Source organism: Pyxicephalus adspersus, chromosome 6 (assembly GCF_032062135.1).
Source record: "Pyxicephalus adspersus chromosome 6, UCB_Pads_2.0, whole genome shotgun sequence".
In the NCBI taxonomy this organism is placed as follows: domain Eukaryota; kingdom Metazoa; phylum Chordata; class Amphibia; order Anura; family Pyxicephalidae; genus Pyxicephalus; species Pyxicephalus adspersus.
In genome coordinates this window covers 90,899,066-90,918,973 of record NC_092863.1, presented here as the reverse complement: position 1 = coordinate 90,918,973, position 19,908 = coordinate 90,899,066, and the positions used below count along the sequence as shown (strand labels likewise).

The 19,908-nt window shown below is 36.9% G+C and overlaps 1 protein-coding gene across 1 annotated transcript in view; it reads left to right on the top strand.

Moving 5' to 3' along the window:
- Window positions 1–19,908, top strand: part of SLC45A2 (solute carrier family 45 member 2) — a 63,049-nt gene that overhangs the window by 5,840 nt on the left and 37,301 nt on the right. Inside the window, exons 2-3 of the mRNA XM_072416572.1 lie at window positions 8,542–8,724; window positions 13,642–13,976. Coding sequence (XP_072272673.1) covers window positions 8,542–8,724; window positions 13,642–13,976 — 518 coding nt within the window. The remainder of the gene's footprint in view (window positions 1–8,541; window positions 8,725–13,641; window positions 13,977–19,908) is intronic.

Genomic DNA, 19,908 nt, shown 5'->3' with positions numbered 1-19,908 from the left:
TGACAGACTAATACAGACAGTGATACAGGAGGAGAGGACCCTGCCCCGAAGAGCTTACAATCTAGTAGGTGGGGGAATTTCACACACAAGGGTGGGAGATATGTAGTGTGGGAAGTAGTGACCTGAGTATAAACCAAAAGTCCCAGATTATACTCCATATATTTACAAGTGCATATACTTTTTAGGAGTGGCCTTTTAGTTCGGTCAATGACCTCAGGGTTCCTATTCTTCCTCAGGGAGTGGTAAAGCAGATGGTGCTCTACGATTGAACAGTAATGATACATTATGGCGGCACTGTGGACTTGGAGCACAAGGGTCCTAAATTTGCACCTCAGCCAAGACACTTACCTGTATAAAGTTTGTATGTTCTCCCCATCATTGCAGTTTTCCTCCCACATTCTGATACTGTTCAGCTAATTGGTGTTCCACTCCAATTAGCTTACCACAGACTTAGGAACAGATTTAGAATTAGGAACAGATTTAGAATGACTATGGACTCTGCACAGTTGCTATGTAAATATAAAATGAGTGCCTTTTAGTCCTATAATACTGTGAGCCTTTTACTCTACGCGATGTCCCTAAAAAATTGGGGCGAGGAGTGAATCGCAGGAAAAAATCAGAAGAACAAAGAATGAGTAAGGAGAACCCTTTTAGCTTTGCTTACTATACTCATCTCAAGTAACCTGCGTTTAGGCAGTATATTCACTTTGAAAAGAATAAGATGGGAGTACAAGTTCACTGTAAAAGTTTTAGGACTCTGAAATGTATTCTCATAGCATTATATTATTTAAACCCATAATATTCACCCACTATATGATTGCTAGTACTTGTCTATTTTTTGCTGAAAAACATTTTTTTCAGAGCTTAATAGTCACACTAACATTTACAAACTATACAATATCTTTTCATTCATGTTTGACATTGGTTCTAAAAATAGAGATGTCTTTTTTATGTGTTTATAACCTATAAACTTGTAATGTGAAATTATGTTTCTCTTTTGACATAAAAACATCAACTCAAATCCTTCCACATCAGAACAAATGGCTTTTTATCAGCATGCACTTCATAGAAACCTCAGTGGGGAACAAATAAGATGTCCTTAACATCAGCAGAGTAAAATAAAGATATTAATAGCTCCATATATATTGATTGAACATAAAAGGAACATGCCATTGCTCATGTGAATTATGATTGTTTTCATGGGATTTACTTTGTTTTTAACTGAGGGATTAGTATAACCGGCCATAATCCTATCAATGAAAACCCTTACCTAGCAAAATGTGTCCAATGTCACTATGAAAAATGGCCATGTGGCCAACAAAGGCCTTTTTACCATCGATTCCCCTAAGGCAAACTGGAAAGCTCTGTTCTTTATAATATGTATAACAGAAAGGATATTATTTCTGGTATATATTTATATCTATCTGATCTCTGGCATATATCTTAATGTCTACATTTATCAAAGCAAAGAAACCACAAAGCGTTCCATCCTTGCTATCCTTGGAAATTAAAGAAATAGTTTTTTGGTTCAGGAAAGAATTCAAAAGAGAAACAACATTGATTGGCCTCAAATAGAAGTATCAGCTCATATCTTTTAAACCTGTACAATAAATCCATCAGGGCCAGGAGCATAACCCAGTTTTAGGTTTCTTATGACATTTCTCAATTCCCCCTCAGTATATAAAAGTGAATGTTCTGCCTCTAAACTTCATTCAAATAAAAAAACGTTCCTATACTCTACTCTACTTTGACCAATAAATGATTAATTCCAAAGGATTCCTGATTTCCCATAGAGAAATTATGAATTCTTCTGAGATGGCTTTAGCAATGGCTAAGATTTCACCATTATTTTATATTATCTTGGCTATATATGATTTCTTTTTTTAAACTTCCCACTATATATTTCTCACTTTCCCCCAGGACAACTTTTTTCTTTTTAATCTATATTCTTGGTTTCGGAAGGAACTCTCCATGTTCAGCTTTATTTTTTTTTTTTAATTGAGATCAGTGCTGCATTCTGCTCTATTCTGCTTGTGTTCTTTAATTTCTTGAATTCCTTTGTTAGTTCAATTGCAGTTTTTATTAAAATAACTGTAAGCACACATCGTATAGTCTCCCAGCAGATAGACTTACTAATTGAATAATTATCTTTACTTTTTTTATCAAATAATCATAATTCAGTTGGCAATCTCCAGAGTGTCAAACTGCTAATGATTTCTTGAGAATCCTAATCAAAACTGTGTGATTATAAATTCTGAAGGACTTGATTTTATTTTTCACTATGCTGATTACAAAATCGTAGGATGGTGCTGGGGATCTATGAGAGTTCAGGCGGTGGTGGGGTTGGAGGAATCTATGAGCATTCAGGTATCGTGGGCCCTGGAATAAACAGTATAGTCCCAATTATAAGCAATGGCAAGTTCTCTTAATGCCAACCAATGTGTAAAGCTTTACCAATACCTCTTTAGGAAACTTAGATGACACCCTTTAAAAATAATAATTTGGAGCATGTATATTAGAAAAAAGTTTTCATAGTTTTGTTTAGTCTGCTTCCTGTACATAGTCTTCCATTATAATCTTTAATTTTTTTAGTTAACATTGAAGATATTCTTTTTATATAAACAGTAGCCACCTCTAGAGTATCTTTATCTTTAGCATTGTTCCATGGTATTCAGTATTTGTAGTCCATGATTGTAGGGATTAACCCAAGCCTCAAATCATTCTCCTGCATGTACTTAATGTCCACCTTCTAATCTCCCAAATTAACTTAATGTACATTTAAATACATTATTTTATTGCATCTTTAAAAGATGGAACCCCAAAAATAGAAAAATTGCGACCAGGCAGGCCACTTATCACCTGTCCCTTCTTCAATAAAATACCATAACCTGCCTGATTTTTTTATATACACACACCTGCCCCTAATATGGCGTGAGTGCTGTCATCTTCTTTCTTCTTTTTTTACTGGTTCCCCTCTTTGACCATCTGGACTGGTCTGGCCGGGATGATGTAGCTCCTGCACATGCTGCAAGCGTTCGTTTACTACCACATAGGGGAAGACCTGCCTGATTGATAATTTTGTTACCCTTTAAAAGTAAATCAAACTCGAAACACCCTCTTTCATTCCTTGTTCTGTCATTTCTTAAAGACATACATATATAGAACAAGGAGCCAAAATTCCACACTCAGGGAAGTAAACTATTTCCTCTACCCTTTCCCTATTTTTTTTTTAATAAAATTTCCAAAGGAGAACACCCTTCCAACCAGCCACTGGAAGATAAATAAAGGGTAGAATGCATCTTATATTTTGCATCTTGAATGCATCTTAAAAAAATAGGATATTGCATCTTATAACAATAGATGCAAATATTCACTTGAAGCATTTTACTTACTCTGGTTACTCTGGTTTATAATAGCTTTACCTTAAGAGGCTGTCTAGTAATTGATATTTTATATTGTTCAAGACAACAAACACAGTAGTAGGTTCATAAGGTTTTTTATAATAGGAAGAGAAGAAAATGGTTAGTTAATGGATAATGTTTTATGTGAAGCTTAGCTGCAGAAAATGCTTTTTTTTTTCTTTTTTTACTGAAATAAAAAGAATCAATTATCAACTTAGGTTTTGATATGATACTTTCCCCTGTGACACAAGCATGGTAAAAGCAATAACTTCCAGAAAATACAGTTATGTGAAGAGGAGGAGCAATTTGCATTAAAGGTTAACTGTACTTTTCAAACATATGAATATATCAAGGGAAAGCCATCAACTGTTTAAATATAACATTTGCTTTTATTTCCCTGTGTTGTGAAAGCTGCAGTCATATGCTCAGACCATTGTGTAGTTAGCTTTGTTTATTGGTTGACTGTGTCTGCATTGTGACTGAAGACAAAAATTGCAAACACAGATTTCTTTTTATCTACATTTTGAATAATTAACTTCAGGACCAGGAGCCAAACATTGATTATATGCTGTAGACCAACTCCAGCATACCATTTTCTAAAGCACTGCCTAACCAATATAATTCTAAACAAAGATACCCAATGCATTCTCTGTTCTTAATCGTTTTGTGCAGTTATGCTTTCTACACTGTAGCTATACTTGCTTGAGGAATTCTGCATCTATGGCTTCATACAGATGTCTGATGGTGTCAGAGAATTGATGCTGGAAACTTAAAGTGTCTTTTGTGGTCATTTCCAGTGACAGATGAACAAACGTGCACTGTATACACAGTGCTATTCTGTTCTATGGAGCGGTGGGATGAATGAGCAGCACCCCACTGTGCCCTCTGTGACACCAATGCAGGATTGGTGGTGGAAGGAAGATACAATTGCCCAGGATTCCTCTCCTTTGTGAAGTAGCAGGTGTAAGACTCTCACCTGTGAGGTAATCGATGAAAAAGCACTGAGGGTGGGGATATAACATCTTTGCTTGGGGACACAGTCGGTCTGTGTGAGTGAGCTCAAGTTGGTCTGTGTGAATGAGCTCAAAAGTGAGTAAAAGGTTGCTGGAAGCTTGGTTTTGAGCTGACTGGGAGAAGCCCTCCAGATGATAGACAGGGATGTCTTATGTATAGAAAGTGCCGGACAGGCAAGGTTTTCTTTTGCTGTTGTGTTATTTTATCTGCAACCTTCAATAAACCTGGCTACAAGTCAGCTTAACACTTATACCTCGGTGTGCGATCTGAGTTGGATGAGCCAGACAAGAGTCCTGTAACCCCAGCAAAGACGATCCTGAGCATAACCCCTCACACATTGTACATGGGTCATTCCTGACTAAACATTTATCAATCCGTCAAAAATGTTAGGGGACCACTGTACACATGTCAGTTTTTTGCCTGAAACAAGCACGACCATCTAATGCGTGTACATAACAGTAAAGCCTAACGGTTTGCACTTTCTACCGGTTACATAAATGCATTGTGTTGGATAAACTAGGGTAGGTTTGGTCTGTTTGGTCTGTGTTCCAACTGTGAATATTTAGCTTTTTCCCTTATCTCTGTGTAGTTCCCCTGTTTGGAAGGTACTTCTGCTTCCTTTGTAGTAACCAGCAAAACTATAAAGGCTATAGGGATGAAAATCATGATAAAGTGATAGAAATGCAAAACCTTTTCCAATACTCTCCTTGAAGAAGAACTAAACCCCTTTCCTGGTATTTTCATCAGTCCATGTCTCATCCCGGGGCGCTAACAATTTCTTCAAGTTGCTATCTTTGGCCATTCTGAATATTCATTCAGTTCTGGCAACTGCAGGGGAAGCTGGGGTTTCTGGGTATCCTGACAATCAATTTTAATTGATTGTTTAGATATAAAAAAGCTGTATTTGTGCTGTGTTCCACTTTAGGATGCCTAACACAAGTTACTAGCGTTCCATTTTACTTTGCTACTTGTAAATCAATCAGCTTGTTTTCTTTCCATGTTTTAATTAGCACCAAAAAAATTCTGCTAACACTCAGTTGCTATAGTTAGTTTTACTTCCAGTTTTTTTTCATCAGCTTTACTTTGAAAGGAATAAAGGGTACACTGTATATTTGGAAAAAGTTGATGACTATTAATAACGCAGCCTGTCTATCCTATCTGCAGAATAAATCTTGTGTTGGTTCCTTGAGTTACAGAGGTAAATTGACTAGCAATCTGGCCGTGCAGCACTGGGTTCAAATCCCAGCAAGGACACTATATGCATTGAGATTGTATGTTCTACTTGTGGTTTCATAGACTTCCTCAGGGAATTTTATTTTGGTTTCAAATAAAGGTTATTTTTCCTTCTTTCTAGAAAATGCCAGCAACATCTTTGGCCACATAACTGTTGGGCAGAGCTTCTGTTTTTGTGTTCACTGTTCAGCCAGTCCAGCAGGAAAGAAGCTGGGGGATCGTCCGTATTGGCTGCCTTTTTGCTGGATTGGTTGAACAAGGACTCTCCTCATTGTGTTTAGCAAAAGCAGAGCTGGCCAGCGCTGGATGGGAATCATCATCAGACATAATTTTTGGACATTGATAGACCCTGTTAATGTAAATATTTGTGTTTTTTCCTATTGTGATGTGCTTTTGTTTCTAGGGATTATTTAACACTTTCTGGGAATGGGTAAGAGGTTATTAGTTACTGTTAGTAATAGTTACTATTACTATTCCCCAGGTGAGGCTAAGGGGGTGGATATTCGGTGGCCTCCTTATTAAAGGGGTGCTTTCAGAATCCAGTACCCTGCAATACTGGGGTCCTTACCCCTAACTATGGTCTCTCATTGACAGGTTGGAGATGTAACATAGACCCCCTTGCTTGATCTGAGCTTGAAAATGATAAATCTCCTGCCAGACAATTAGAGCCTGCTTCTCTACTGGAACTCCATCTCCTGCACCGCTGAAACTTTAATTTAATTTGACAAATGCACATGGTAGCTTTTAAAGAAAGAGAATTGGCACTGGAAAGCAATTGACTATGATGTCAGGTGCTGTCCCTGGTGGCCATGACACCCTAGGAAATGTAAAGTTTGAAATTTGGTGTACCTAGGGTATGGCAAAAGCCCAAAAATCATCATAATGATTGTTATTTTTGTGTGCTGTGGAAGGTTTTATTCGTTACAAGAAAAACAAGAGGGAGTACCCTGATTTGGAATCAGCAAGACGACCTGTGCCGCATGGTGCTGATGTTCCCATATCAGTGTTAAGTACACTCCCTGATTTTCCTGTATCCGACATGGAGGATATACAGGGTTTGGAGTGTAATCCAGGAGTTAGCAGTGGAAGTGAAGGAAGTGTTTCATCAAACCAGCAGTTCTCCCAAGAAAAGCTCAATGATTCAATACGTGATCTAAGTCTGTCAAAACAAGCATCTGAACTTTTAGCATCCAGGCTAAAAGAAAATACCTGTCTGTGGCTGGAAGTTAAAAGAAAGATGACACTCCTACCATTTTCCAGTGAAGATGGAGAACTCGTGTACTGTTGTAACATCCCTGGACTACCAGCCCATATGGGAGTACCAGAATACCTAGCACGAGACTGGAGGCTTTTCATAGACCGTTCCACTCGAAGTTTGAAATCTGTTTTCCTGCATAATGGCAACTGCTATGCATCAATTCCACTCAACAAAACTTAAAGAAAATATCATAATGGTCTTACAAAAGCTTTGCTATCATGAACACCAATGATGCATATGTGTTGATTTAAAAGTTGTGAACTTCCTACTTAGACAGCAAAGTGGATACACAAAGTACCCATGTTTCATCTGCTTGTGGGATAGTAGCCCAATGCTGGATCACTGGAAAAAAGTGACTTGGCCTCCAAGGGAAAACCTGAAAAAAGCTGCAACGAACATCATTAACAAGCCAATGGTTGACAAAGAAAAAATAATTCTCCCTGCCCTACACATAAAGTTGGAATTAATCAGGCAATTTGTTGGATCTCTAAACAAGGACGGTGATTGCTTCAATTACGTTTGTAGATTCTTCCCAGGATTGAGTACTGAAAAATTTAAAGCAGGAATCTTTGATGGACTTCAGATTCAGAAACTGATAAATGATTACAATTTCACAAGTTACATGACTGATACTGAAGCTTCTGCCTGGCACAGCTATGTCATGGTTGTCAAGAACTTCTTGGGTAACCCTAAAGCACAGAACTGGTACAAAACTTGCTCTTAAACATTAGAAATTTGGGTTCTATTATGAGTATAAAGGTACACTATCTCCATAACCGTTTGGAAAACTTTCCAGAAAACCTTGGCGATTTCAGTGAGGAACAAAGGGGAGAGGTTCCATCAAGACATAAAGGTGATGCAAGAAAGGTATCAGGGCAGATAGGATACACACATGATGGCAGACTACTGCTGGAGACTTCAACCTGATTCTTGATCATCAGCATAAAAGGAAACCATACAAACAAAAGAGCTTTTCAACGGTTGTTTGTAACTATTTTTGTAAATATACTGAATATATAATATATTGACTTTAAGTATTTAAAAAATGTATATATATCTAGTATAATACATTTTCATGTTTTATTAGTTTTCTGTCAGGTTATTATTGAGATCATTATTTCAAAAACTGGAGCCAATCAAAACCAATACAATATTTGGAAACTGTGCGTCAAACATAACCTAAAATGTTTTTAACCTGTTTGGCAAGAAAATGTCTGCTGACCAGTGTAATAATTCACAAAAAATAACTTAGGAGCAAGTGACCCATCATAGCCTACTCAAAAGTACAAAAGACTTTTTAATTGTAAAAATGTGAAAAAGATAAACAGACAAAGCCCATGTTATTTTGTTTTAAAAATTGAAAAACCACGGACATATTTGTTAATATCAATTGTATTGTTTTTTCTATTGATTACTATTTTGAATAATAGTAGTGACAGCTACATGCCCCAGGTTTATACTCCAGTTAAACAAGTTTTCTGCGATCCCATGTACAATGTACTTCAGCAAGCCATGATGCATGGGGCAGAATCCCCCCCCCCCCTTTCCAATTTATAATGAATAAATGCTGAAAACATAAATTGGTATTGCGTGTCACATGGTCAAAAAGCTAAGTTTTTCTTTTTTGTTTTACAGCCGTTTTTAAAGACAGCGGTGGAGCAGAGAAGAGAACTTGGGCGATAGTAATCACCATGCTGGGAGTTGTGGCTTTTGACTTTGCAGCAGACTTCATTGATGGACCGATAAAAGCCTACCTGTTTGATGTGTGCTCACACCAAGATAAGGAGAGAGGGCTTCATTACCATGCTTTATTGACTGGTGAGTGCCTTCTTGAACTAAACACTGTTTCTCCCATCCCTATTTATTGCATATCTAAGTTAGAGTCTTAAGTGAATAATCTATGAGGGTGTGCTCAGGTCACAAGAGTTCTCCTTGTGTTTCACTCAAGATATCATCAATACTACTGGTGTTGAAGAGGCTACAGCTGCTGATATATAGATTCATGCTGAGCATCATTCATTTGTATTCAGTGGTAACCTGCAGGTGTTATCCATTCCTACTTTTGTCTGGCAATTTTGGATAAAAGATAGAATACTCTTTTGTTGAATAATGCGAATTTTGTAACACAACATCTTCAGCAATGGTCATGTTAAGATGAGTATATGTTAATATATTCAGAAAAATAAAAGCTCACAAAGAGCTCTAAGAGTTTAGAGTTTGCAGTGAGGCCATCATCAGAAACTGGTGCTCTGCATAAAGAGTTGCGGTAATAAATAATAGTGGATTGGATCTGAGCTATTCCAGCCTTGTATCTGAGCAAGCCGAGCCTAATTCAGAGTTTAGTATGCTGCATATGTATACCTACAAATGGCAAGTAATGGCTGGACTCGCAGCTGCCAATGTTTGCTGGCTGGAATGGCTGAACACATGTACACAATGCAGGACTCCACTCATCGTGCAGTGGGAAGCTGCAAGGATCTTCGTGGAATCTCATCTTTGGACATTGTTGACCTACGCCACGCATCACAGGAGGCTGTATGAAGGAACATTTTCATACATTAAGGGGAAAAATGCTGATCTCATGCATTCACAGTGAGATCAGCACTTTTTCCCCATTTCCAGTGGACTATATTACCCGATCTTGTGCCTGTGTAGTTCAAGATCAGGTGACATAGATCGAAGAAGCAAGAAAACGTACGAAAATGGTGCTGCCCAGCGCTTCCTTTGTGCCAGGGCGAAGATGGATAGCAGGTCACTCGGGGCCCAATTGAGGAAACCTCCAGAAGAATTAAGGGATCCGCATAATTAAAGGAAAGTGTGTTTATTCAAATAAGCTTCCTGGGATCATGGTGTTGTGATTGTGACTTTTTCCCCTAACAATGGCCCTTGCCCCTGTTGGGGGCAGACAGGGGTTTACTGTTGCTAAAGTAAAGGGGTAAGCATTTTTTGCTTCTTGCTTCCTTCTTTGGTAAGCCAGGTTCCAGAGAAGCTTTTATGGCTAAAAACAGGGCACATATTTACTGCTAATAATTTCCTATCCAGGAAGACCACAAGCCTATGAAAGGGACTCATATTAAAATGGGGGGGAGGGTCAAGAAAAAAACATATACATATTTTAGCCTTTTAGTGTATGGTTCTGGCAAAACAGCCAGTGGAAGTTAAAAGATGTCATTGACCACTGGCTGAATTGGCTGTGCCAGTTAAATAATACGCTCTAAATCTAGGCTTTTGAAATGTGTTTTTTTTTTTTTTATTTAAATTCAGACTCTTTTCAAGCACTTCTGGTAATAAAGTATTCTTGAATCTGTTTGAATATGCATGGTCTCTTCTTACAACAGTCTGCTTTTGTAGAACATGTGAAACACCAATTAGTAAGTTAGTAAATATCTTTGTAACCATAAAGCAAAACATAATTTCCTGTGCTCCCAGTGCATTACTTCTAAATGGTAACTAAACTTTACTCTGCTAACCAAAAATTATTTGTAAGGCATATCTCTTTGCTTTTCATTTTTACATCATGTTTTGCTTTTACGCAAATTGCACACTTATTTCCCTTTTAAACTGTGAATAATAACCCCCCGAAGTTTTCTGGTGACAGCTTAATGCTAATGATGTGGAATCCACACTTGTGCTGGAAAGGGGGAAAATTGTATGTTGTCAATGATGTCTAGATATTATCATTGGAGGGATAAAAAAGGAAGTGTGGGAATATAGAAGGAAAGGTAAAATATGTTTGCCGCTCTGTTTTATGTTTTTTTTTTTTGCCACTGAATTATATTTATTTTTATACAGTTCAGCCTATTACGCATCAACTTTTTAAATACGTAGAATCATTTGCGTCAGTCCCAGAACTTGCCCATGTTTTAACTCCCCTTGTACAAGCAGACACATTTATATTCTGGGAAGCAATTAAAACCACAAGACTCTTCTTTAAAGTCACATGGCAGCAGTGAAGGCATAATAACTACTCAGTAGTAAAATAGTCAACCAACTCTACAAAAAGCATGCAAAGATTACAGATGTGTAGTGGAAAAGCAGTTCGCAATCACCAGTCCTGCCCCCATTCCTTTACCCCTGCGATATACCCTCAATCATTATACCCCCCTCCTTTAGCCATATACTGTAAATCATCTGTCAGCAGTATATATTATCCCTCCCTATTCTTATGTTCTAATAAACCATAACATTTGCTCTTCTTCAGTTGACAGGGTGATGGTTTGTCAATAGATGCCAGGCTGATGTATGGAGTGCTGTCATTTTGCTCCATGTCTGAGAAAATCTATGCCACTATGTACCGTAGGTTGTTTCTTGAGTGGTATTGTTTGAATTTGCCTCAGCATTCCAGTGCATCTGCATTTAGTTTTATCTGAGACCCCTTGCAAAGCCTTACCAATACTTTGGTAATATTGCCTATGACGAGCATGTAATTATTATTTTTGGTAAATATTGGTAGGAATGGTTTCTTTAGCTGACTTTAGGCCTGTTTTCTTATATTGTGACCGTTAAATTGTGATTTCACTTCGTCAACACTGAGCACTTTTTCCTTGTGTGGGATATTGAAATCCAGAATTTGAGCTTGAATTGCTTGATTTCCATTTGAAGATGTCGCTGCTTATTCACAAGCATGTAGCTGGTCATGATCATGAGCCCTTTAGTATAAAAAGCAAAAAAGCCCCAGCAGGTGGCCGAAGGATCTATTGCAGAAGAAACTCCATAGTGTCTTCTGCCATCAAAAAAGCATAAAAAGTTCCTGTGTAAAGTTAGCAGGGAACCTCTTCCTTAAGCAGATCAACTTTTAATTTTGACAGTTCCAGAATAATCAACTGTACATTGTGGTTGGGTTAATTGCCCCCCCCCCCCCCCCCCACACACACACACACACTTGACCTTTGACTGTGTTAATGACATATGACTGAGGTAGGGACATAAGATTGCGAGGCCCTTTTGAGGAACTGCATGATATGTCAGTGCTATATAAATACTAGTTAATAATAAAATACTTTTCTAAGTGTTATTTTGTTGTAAACCCTGCAAAACACAAAAGGGTGTAACATCCCAATTTCTGACCATGGTTCTATGTGTTCCATTAGTGCATCCCTGATTAATTTTTTTTTAAAGTTGGCTATTATTTTTATTGTTGGCTAAAGTTTTTACTCGTTCTTTATACAATAGGAGTGTCCACCAGGAAACCAGAGAAAGAACCCATAAATTGACACAGTTCTCTCTCTATTCTATCAGGAATGTAGGACTTGATTGAATAGGTTTGTTCTATTTAATTGTTGTAATGTATAAAAGGTAATTTTTCCTCTTGTTTGCCTCATTATTATTTTATTTTAGTTCTACCGAGAATGTTGTAAGACCTATCATTTTACCATTGCTGTTTCATCAAGTGGACATCAAGTACTTTAAAACGAAGATAAATAATATTAAATATAGCTGTAAAATGACCTCCTGGCAACATTTTGGGTTTCATTAAAGGCGTAAAGCTGATTGCTTTCATTTGTAACTCTGAAAGGATCTAATTTGGTTAGGAATTAGCAGCTGAATAGTGGCTATGAAAAATTGTTAATACGCATCACAATTTGGCAGGGATGTGATTAATAATCAGCAATCACTGTATGGCATCTATAGAGTTTGTAGAGAGACTGTAGAGTATCTGTTGTTTGATAAAACAATTTTTCCTATTATTAAACAGGATTTATATAGCGCTCACATATTACGCAGCGCTGTACAATAAATAGGGTTTGCAAATGACAGACAAATACAGACAGTGATACAGGAGGAGAGGACCCTGCCCCGAAGAGCTTACAATCTAGTTGATGAAACGTTACGTTTTCTATTCAAGTTACCAAAGTCATCTTCTTCTGGGGGCTTCACCAAGTGCAGATATTGCTATTTTCTGTACACTCCAATGCTAATTGTTGTTCAATAAAGCCCAATTAAACCCTTTAATGTATTGCTGTACTAAAATTAGCATGACAGCCTGGAAACTTTACATTCTTAAATAGAGGTCAACAGTTGCATTATTTGTTCCCTTTAAAACAACCAAAGTTGGAGCTTCAATTTTGAAAATTACCCCCTACATTGAACAACAATCTGTGTAGGCAAGTACTGCTTACAGCAAAGATGGATACAAAGAGGAAGGTCATTCTATTGATAGCAATTAATTTGTAATATTGGCATTATTTTTAAACTATGAGGACAAGTACCAATGTCTATTTGAAGAAGAGTTTGTATTAGATAATAGCCCGTTGGTGCTGTTTAGCTTTCATATATTTAGGATTTTGTGTTTTTTTTTTTTTCTGGCGAGTTTTGTAGCGTTCATAAAGTTATAATTAAAGCTAGTCATAAGATATTTATTATTTTTAATAATTAGATGTAAATATCAGATTGCTCAACAAAAGTGTTTGTTAATCATTATTGGGGCAGAATGTCAGCTGAAAGTCATTAGGGCAAACTGGTTTTTTTGTTTTTTTTGATTGGGTGACCATCATATTGAGACTCTATGTAGTCAAAGACTAAATAAAAAAACTTGCCAGAACTGTTTCACACTCTAATAGTAGTAAAACAATGCCTGAACTTAGGGTTTAAACATAATATAAAATGATTATATACATTTTCATTTAATTAAATTATCCAATAATTTATATTTCCCATAATGTAAACAAAATGTGAAACCACATACATACGAAATGAAATACTTTGTAAATTGTATATTTGTTTTTACTCATTCAGGACTTGGAGGTGCACTAGGATATCTAACAGGAGCTATCGACTGGGGTGCTACGTTCCTCGGAAGACTGATGGGTTCGGAATTTCAAGTTATGTATTTCTTTGCAGCTTCAGTCTTCATGGTGCTTCTCATTGTACATCTTTTCAGCATTCCTGAGGTTCCTCTAGGAACACAAGAGAAGGACAAATCAGAACCTGAGACCAAACTCCTGTTGGCACATGATGGGTTAAGTGCATATGGTTCCATAGACAAAGTAAGGAACGGAAGTTTAACGAATGTGGAGCCAAAATTAACATCTTTACCACACATTGATGATGAAGAAGAAGATGACCCAAAGGTCAGTAATGAAAATAGTAGTAGGGAAATTAGTCCCTGGGAGCTGAGTTGAGTTGGGATTAAAAAATGATAAAGCATGGGTGGATCCTTGGCCATCACAAAATAATTCAAAATTTGGGTAATAAGGCCTAACAAAGTTTGAGCCCACCGGGGGAGTTTGCAGAAAGTGTAGAAGTTGAGTAGCTCTCCAAAAAATTAGCCTAAAGTCCACTGAATGTGAGCTAAGGAGTGATCCATGAAATCCATTAGTCATCTAGGAGAAAATGGGCCGCCCATGTGATAACAGCTTCCTGTAGTTTAAAAAATGCTTGATCCTCCATGCCTGGTGAGAATGCTGAGTTGTCTAGAATTGGCTTAATTTTTTATACTGTTTCAAATGCCTTTTTTTTGTGGGTGGGGATAGACAAATGTCTTAACAGTTGACGCACAGATCACCTGATGCTGATGATTGGTAGTCCTCTACTCTAGGGTCAGGCAACAGCAGAAAACAGCCCCTAGACCAATTGGATAAGCTGAAGGCCTCAAAGTGCCTGGAGGGTTGTAGACTAGGGGCTCCCTCTCTCTTAAAGGGGCACTACAACTATACAACTAGAGGGGTGCTACATGTCTCAGCAGGCTGCAGGTTTACCCTTTAGTTTTCATTGCCACAGCAAAAATGACAGAAGGGACATTAAAATAATGCTGAATATAATACTTTTTTTGTAAATTATGTCAAAAGGAAAGCAACCCTTGTGTTTAATACTTTTATAATAGGTACGCATTCAGCTAAAGGTGAAAACTCATTCAGCTAAAGGTGAAAAAAAAATTTGTTCCCATAATACGTTCATTTTATTTCAAACTTAGCCTTGACTATAATCTTAAAACTCTCAGCTAGACACTTTGCCTCCAGTCAAGCCATAATTCAGTTAGGTAACAAATCTATTTAAAAACTTTTTTTTTCCCATTAGAATTTTATTTGTAACCTTACATTAAATACACACCACAACAGAACAGAATAGCTAAGCAAGGACGCATACTACATACCCCCCCCCCATACTGCAATCGCTCAATCTCTATCAAATAAGCAATATTAAAATAAGAAGCTCTAGAAGTACCATGCTCAAACATAATTAACCTAATTAACCACTAGCTATAGCTGCCACAATTTTTTTATGCCCTTGGAATACAACGATTTGATGCTGCTAGTCTTCCAGGTTGCATGACACTCAGGGTACTTCAACTTCAATGTACTTGGTCTAGCGTGTCAAGGGAAACTCCAACGCCCAGTCTCGTACTCAATCGAGAATACTGCAAAGAGCAGCACCAAGTAATGAAGTGGTTTGCCTATATTTAGAATACAGTTGTCTCCTGGAGTAAAAAGAGGGCAAAATGCTCCTGTGGCATCAGTGGACTAAAAAGACACATCTCAATGTGTATTCTATCAGCTGAGATTTAATACATTGGAGATTTAATACATTGGAAGTTGCACTAAAACTTCACTCTGATCCCAGTTATGCCTAGCCAGGGAAGCAGTAGATGCCAAAAATACAGATGCCACCAAAGCCAACTCAGTTACACCTAACATTCTACTGTAAGTTTTCCCTGGAGTAGGGAGTATTCCAGAGCTTGAGCTTCAGAGGGAATTAATACAGATACTCAGAAAGTCAAAGGAATTATTATAAGTACTTCAAAGATCATGGATTTAATGGAAAACTTTAATTAAAGGAAAGAAATGTGATTGCTGAGAATGCTAGTTGCTTGCCTGATGATGTTTTCTGAGCCACATACAAGAACATGAATTTAGCTAGTGAAATAAAAAATATCATCTTTTATCAGAACTAGTTGAATAGTTTATGTATTCTCATTCCATATGCATGCTGAGTTTCCTGATTAGACGGGCCTCTCTGTGTGTTTTTTTTTCTTTTACCAAAAGTTTTTATCAGTATGATGGTGAAAACATTGCAATCATCTTCCTTTTTGCAAGAATACCCCAGACATAACTAGGCTTGTAAAATTCATCCTGGGGAGGTATTGACGACCTAATTGTTCTAACAAGTCCAGAACCTGTTCTACTTTTAAAAGCACTGAGAAATATGCATGTGTAACAGTAATTTAAGGAATGCTTTTTTTTTCCAATAATAAACATTTTAGGATGTCTACTTTTAGTCGCTTTAAGCATAACCCTGCATTTTATATTGCTTGACTAACCATGCATGTATGGTGTTATATTTTAATCTGTTGATACCTATAGATACAGAGTGTACTCAGTAGTTGTTCAACTTCATGTCTGGAAGTATTGACCTGTTGGGTACCCTCAAGCTCTCAGTAGTTTCTCCCACCAATGTCCTGTACTGTCAGGGTTGTTGTCAGGAGGAACCTTTGTCCCGCTTTGAAACGTATTACCAGTCCCTTTTTTGCATTCCATTTACTTCTGTTTTATCTTCCCAATGTAAAATAAAAAAATCCAAAATGGAGAATTTGAATTTCTCATAATGTTGACAATAAAGACCCTGAAAAATGTAAACTTTTGCCAAGTGGTAAACCCTCCAGTATCTACTAAACATCTTGTTTTTCGAACTAACTCTAGAAGAAGATTAGCAAAACGTGGATTCAATATATAAAAATCTTTGCATAAAATGTTTCCATTTTCCATGTTGACGATTTGCTGCTCCCTGACCTTCCTTTCGTTTTAAAACAATCTAGTTCTGCTAATGATAGTGCACAGCCATGATTCGTTTGATTTCAGGATTAATTATAGAAGGTGTAATTGGACAATTAATCAGCATTGCTTTGACTCCAGGAATCCTGCAATTATTTCCTTTTATCTATCAGTGATTTAGTAGAGAACAAATGTGTGGACACATCTAAACTTTGACCTTCGTTCTACATTATCATGTAACTGTGCATCTGTAGTTTGTATTTTATATTTTTATTTTTAAATAACCACCTTAAATAGGAGCCCTGTGATTTAAAAAAAAAAAAACCAAAATGATAGTATATGAATACACATCAAAATAATGGTTTACCAAGTTGAAAAGGGTAATGCCATGACTGGTTATTGGTTATGCTGATTTAAAGCATTCAATCAGCCACTGATCTAGGAGAATTATTCCAAACTAACAAAGCTGATTTCACTTTGCTGTGTGCTTCTTCTATGTTGATGATTGAGAATATTTTAAGATAGAGGTGAGCAGAAGAAAATAAAAATCAGGTCAGTAGTTCTATTTTTTTATTGAATTAATATTTTTTGGTTTCTTAGCTAGTTGTAGGAACCTTGGAGAGCATAGGGGAAGTCTGGTAGTCTGAATCCAATTTTCTGTTTTTGGCATCTAATTTCATTTATAAATATTTATATAATTAAAAATCTAAACTTCACTTTATTTTCTTTTATACAGTTTAATTTGCTCAAAATACAACACTTTTTTAGGGTGCAAGCACTAAAATAAAACAAAAGGCAGACTGTGGTTGGTTGCACAAGTTTTTACTTTTAGTGATCATAAACTCTTGATAGAGCCACCAATTGGCTGAAAAAATATGCATTCTTTGCAATGTCTCCACCACTTTACATAATAATTCCTGCAATTTTTGTACAATCCTCAATAGATTAGACAGGAGTTGATGGTGATCCAGATTGTCCTCTCCTATGCTAAAAATCAATTTGTCCCATTTCTACATTGTGACTTGACATAACAAGTATTAGAAGTTTTAGCGGCCCACATCATTTTCTGTCCCATTGAATAACATGATCATTAAGCTGTTTCCTCTGGATCTGGAATGGTTTGGTTTTTCCTCTTCAGCTTTTTTTGTTGTTTAATTCATTAGGGTATGGCTTTGTGTATGGTTTTAACTACGATTATCCATGTGTGATGATACAGTGTGTAAGAGGCAATGCTGTGATCTGGTAAAACCTCTGTCCTTGCTGAAATTTACTATACTGTTATCAGTGTTTAAACAGACTTTTGCTAAACTTACAATCCGTGGTGTCACAAAGCAGTTCAGGGTTGTACGTCTTGTATGTCTTGTATGTGCCTGCAAGAGTAGAATCACACAATTCAGATGAGCTGATGTTGGTGTTTTGTTGTGCTGTCAGCAGTGGCAGAGAAGACTTGATAACACAGGTAAGTGAAAGACTTTTGCAAGCCAATCGTAGACTAAGGAAGGTATGGAGCAAGTTTTAGGTTTACTCTAAGTTCAGTGTTAATGGACAAGAGAGGGTTGTACTGTTTTTGGAAATTGTGGAAAAATAGAAATGATAGTCTGCACACTATAATGTACGGCATGCCTGCAGTGCTGGAGAACCATGTATGACCCTTTAACTAACCTGGGTGACTGTGACTAAGCTGTGAGACCAAAAAAAAAAAGATCCCAACCGGTCTATAGTGCACTGTCATGCCCCCAACTTAAATTGGTCAATGATTAGAGGATGGCTGTGGACTTACTTCCTGGCTCCCAAAAATATATCTAACCGTCCCTGTAATGAAATATTTCATTGTAGAAATTGTTGTGTTCTGAAATACACTCCCTGAGTATATTTAAGGTTTCCATGGCATAGATGAACATATCATTTTACAATATTTTTAGGAGCTGATATAAGCTTAGCATAAATGTGTCAGTGAATTAGTAAGTAAGTAAATGGCCGTATGATGATTTTTTCTTCTTTTTATATCTTGCGTTCCTTTTATATTCAGTTTTTACAAGAAATCAGCACTTTGCATTTTAAAAGCCTCTGGGAAGTCCATGACATTTCAGACTTTTTCTTTTATCCAAATTAAAAATAAACCTCATGTTGTGTTTTCAGCAAGTACTTCTACTGCTCTTATTACCAACTTTACCTGATTTGACTTTTTTTTTTTCCCTCGAAGTAAAGTTTATATAAAAACAGGTATTTCAAAGAAAGAGGACATCCAGTTTCAGGTTCCTCAGAATTAATGATTGTTATTCTCTGCTGATCAATCATGAATTGAAGTAATGAAAAAACAGGTACATTTTACATTAGCATTCATTGTGTATTTAAAACCACATTTTTTACATTCTATAAAAGGGTAAAAAACCCCTTCCCTTCTGTCTTTACTGTCGTAGCAGTAAAGAGTGAAAGGGTAACCTGCAGCCTCCTGGGATACATACAGCACATATCGCAGGAGACTGCGGGCTGCCTTCCTTCGAGATTGGGCATGCACAGAAGGGGCTTTCAATGCATGCACAGTGAGACACGTCCCCGGACCCCATGCATGCACATTGTAAGGTTAGATGATGTAAAAGGAAGAGGGTCATTCCCGCTGTCCACTGTGCCCTGGAAGGAAGGAATTCCAGACAGCGCTAGACCTACTGGACTTTGAAGAGGGATCAATGGCTTGACCTCTATAATGACAAGTTTTGTTTTTTCCCCCGCTTTTAACCATGATTACATACCATGTACCTATTCCCGATAGATGGGCCAGAAAATACTAAACCACAGACATCCTTTCCAGTTTTAAAATTTTATCAATAGTATGATCGTTGTCGTACTTGCTATTAAATGATGTTCTTTCTTTTATTCTCAAGTGCCCTTTATGGCTGCTAATCCTCCGAGAACAAAGTAATAACTTCTTGTTTTACATATATTACTATTCTACAGGGATTACAAACTCTTAGTTTTTTAACAACAGTTAAGACTTTAGGGAATCCAAAGAATAGCAAGGAAACCATAAAAACAGGAAAATGTAGAATTTACTTAATAAACAATTACCTTTTTTTAACACTTCAGTGCAGTTTAATAGCCTCTGGATGATGTTTTTGTTTCACATTCCGCACTGCAGTGTTAGGGGAGTATTGCTATCACTTTGTTTTGTCTTAAAACTCAACCATCAAAAGGTGTAGAAGAATAAGATCCAACAAATGCTTACCATAGCTATATTTATATATCTCACTTTTTTGTGATTGTCATATCTTCTCTATATGTTCCAGTTTGTAAGCAG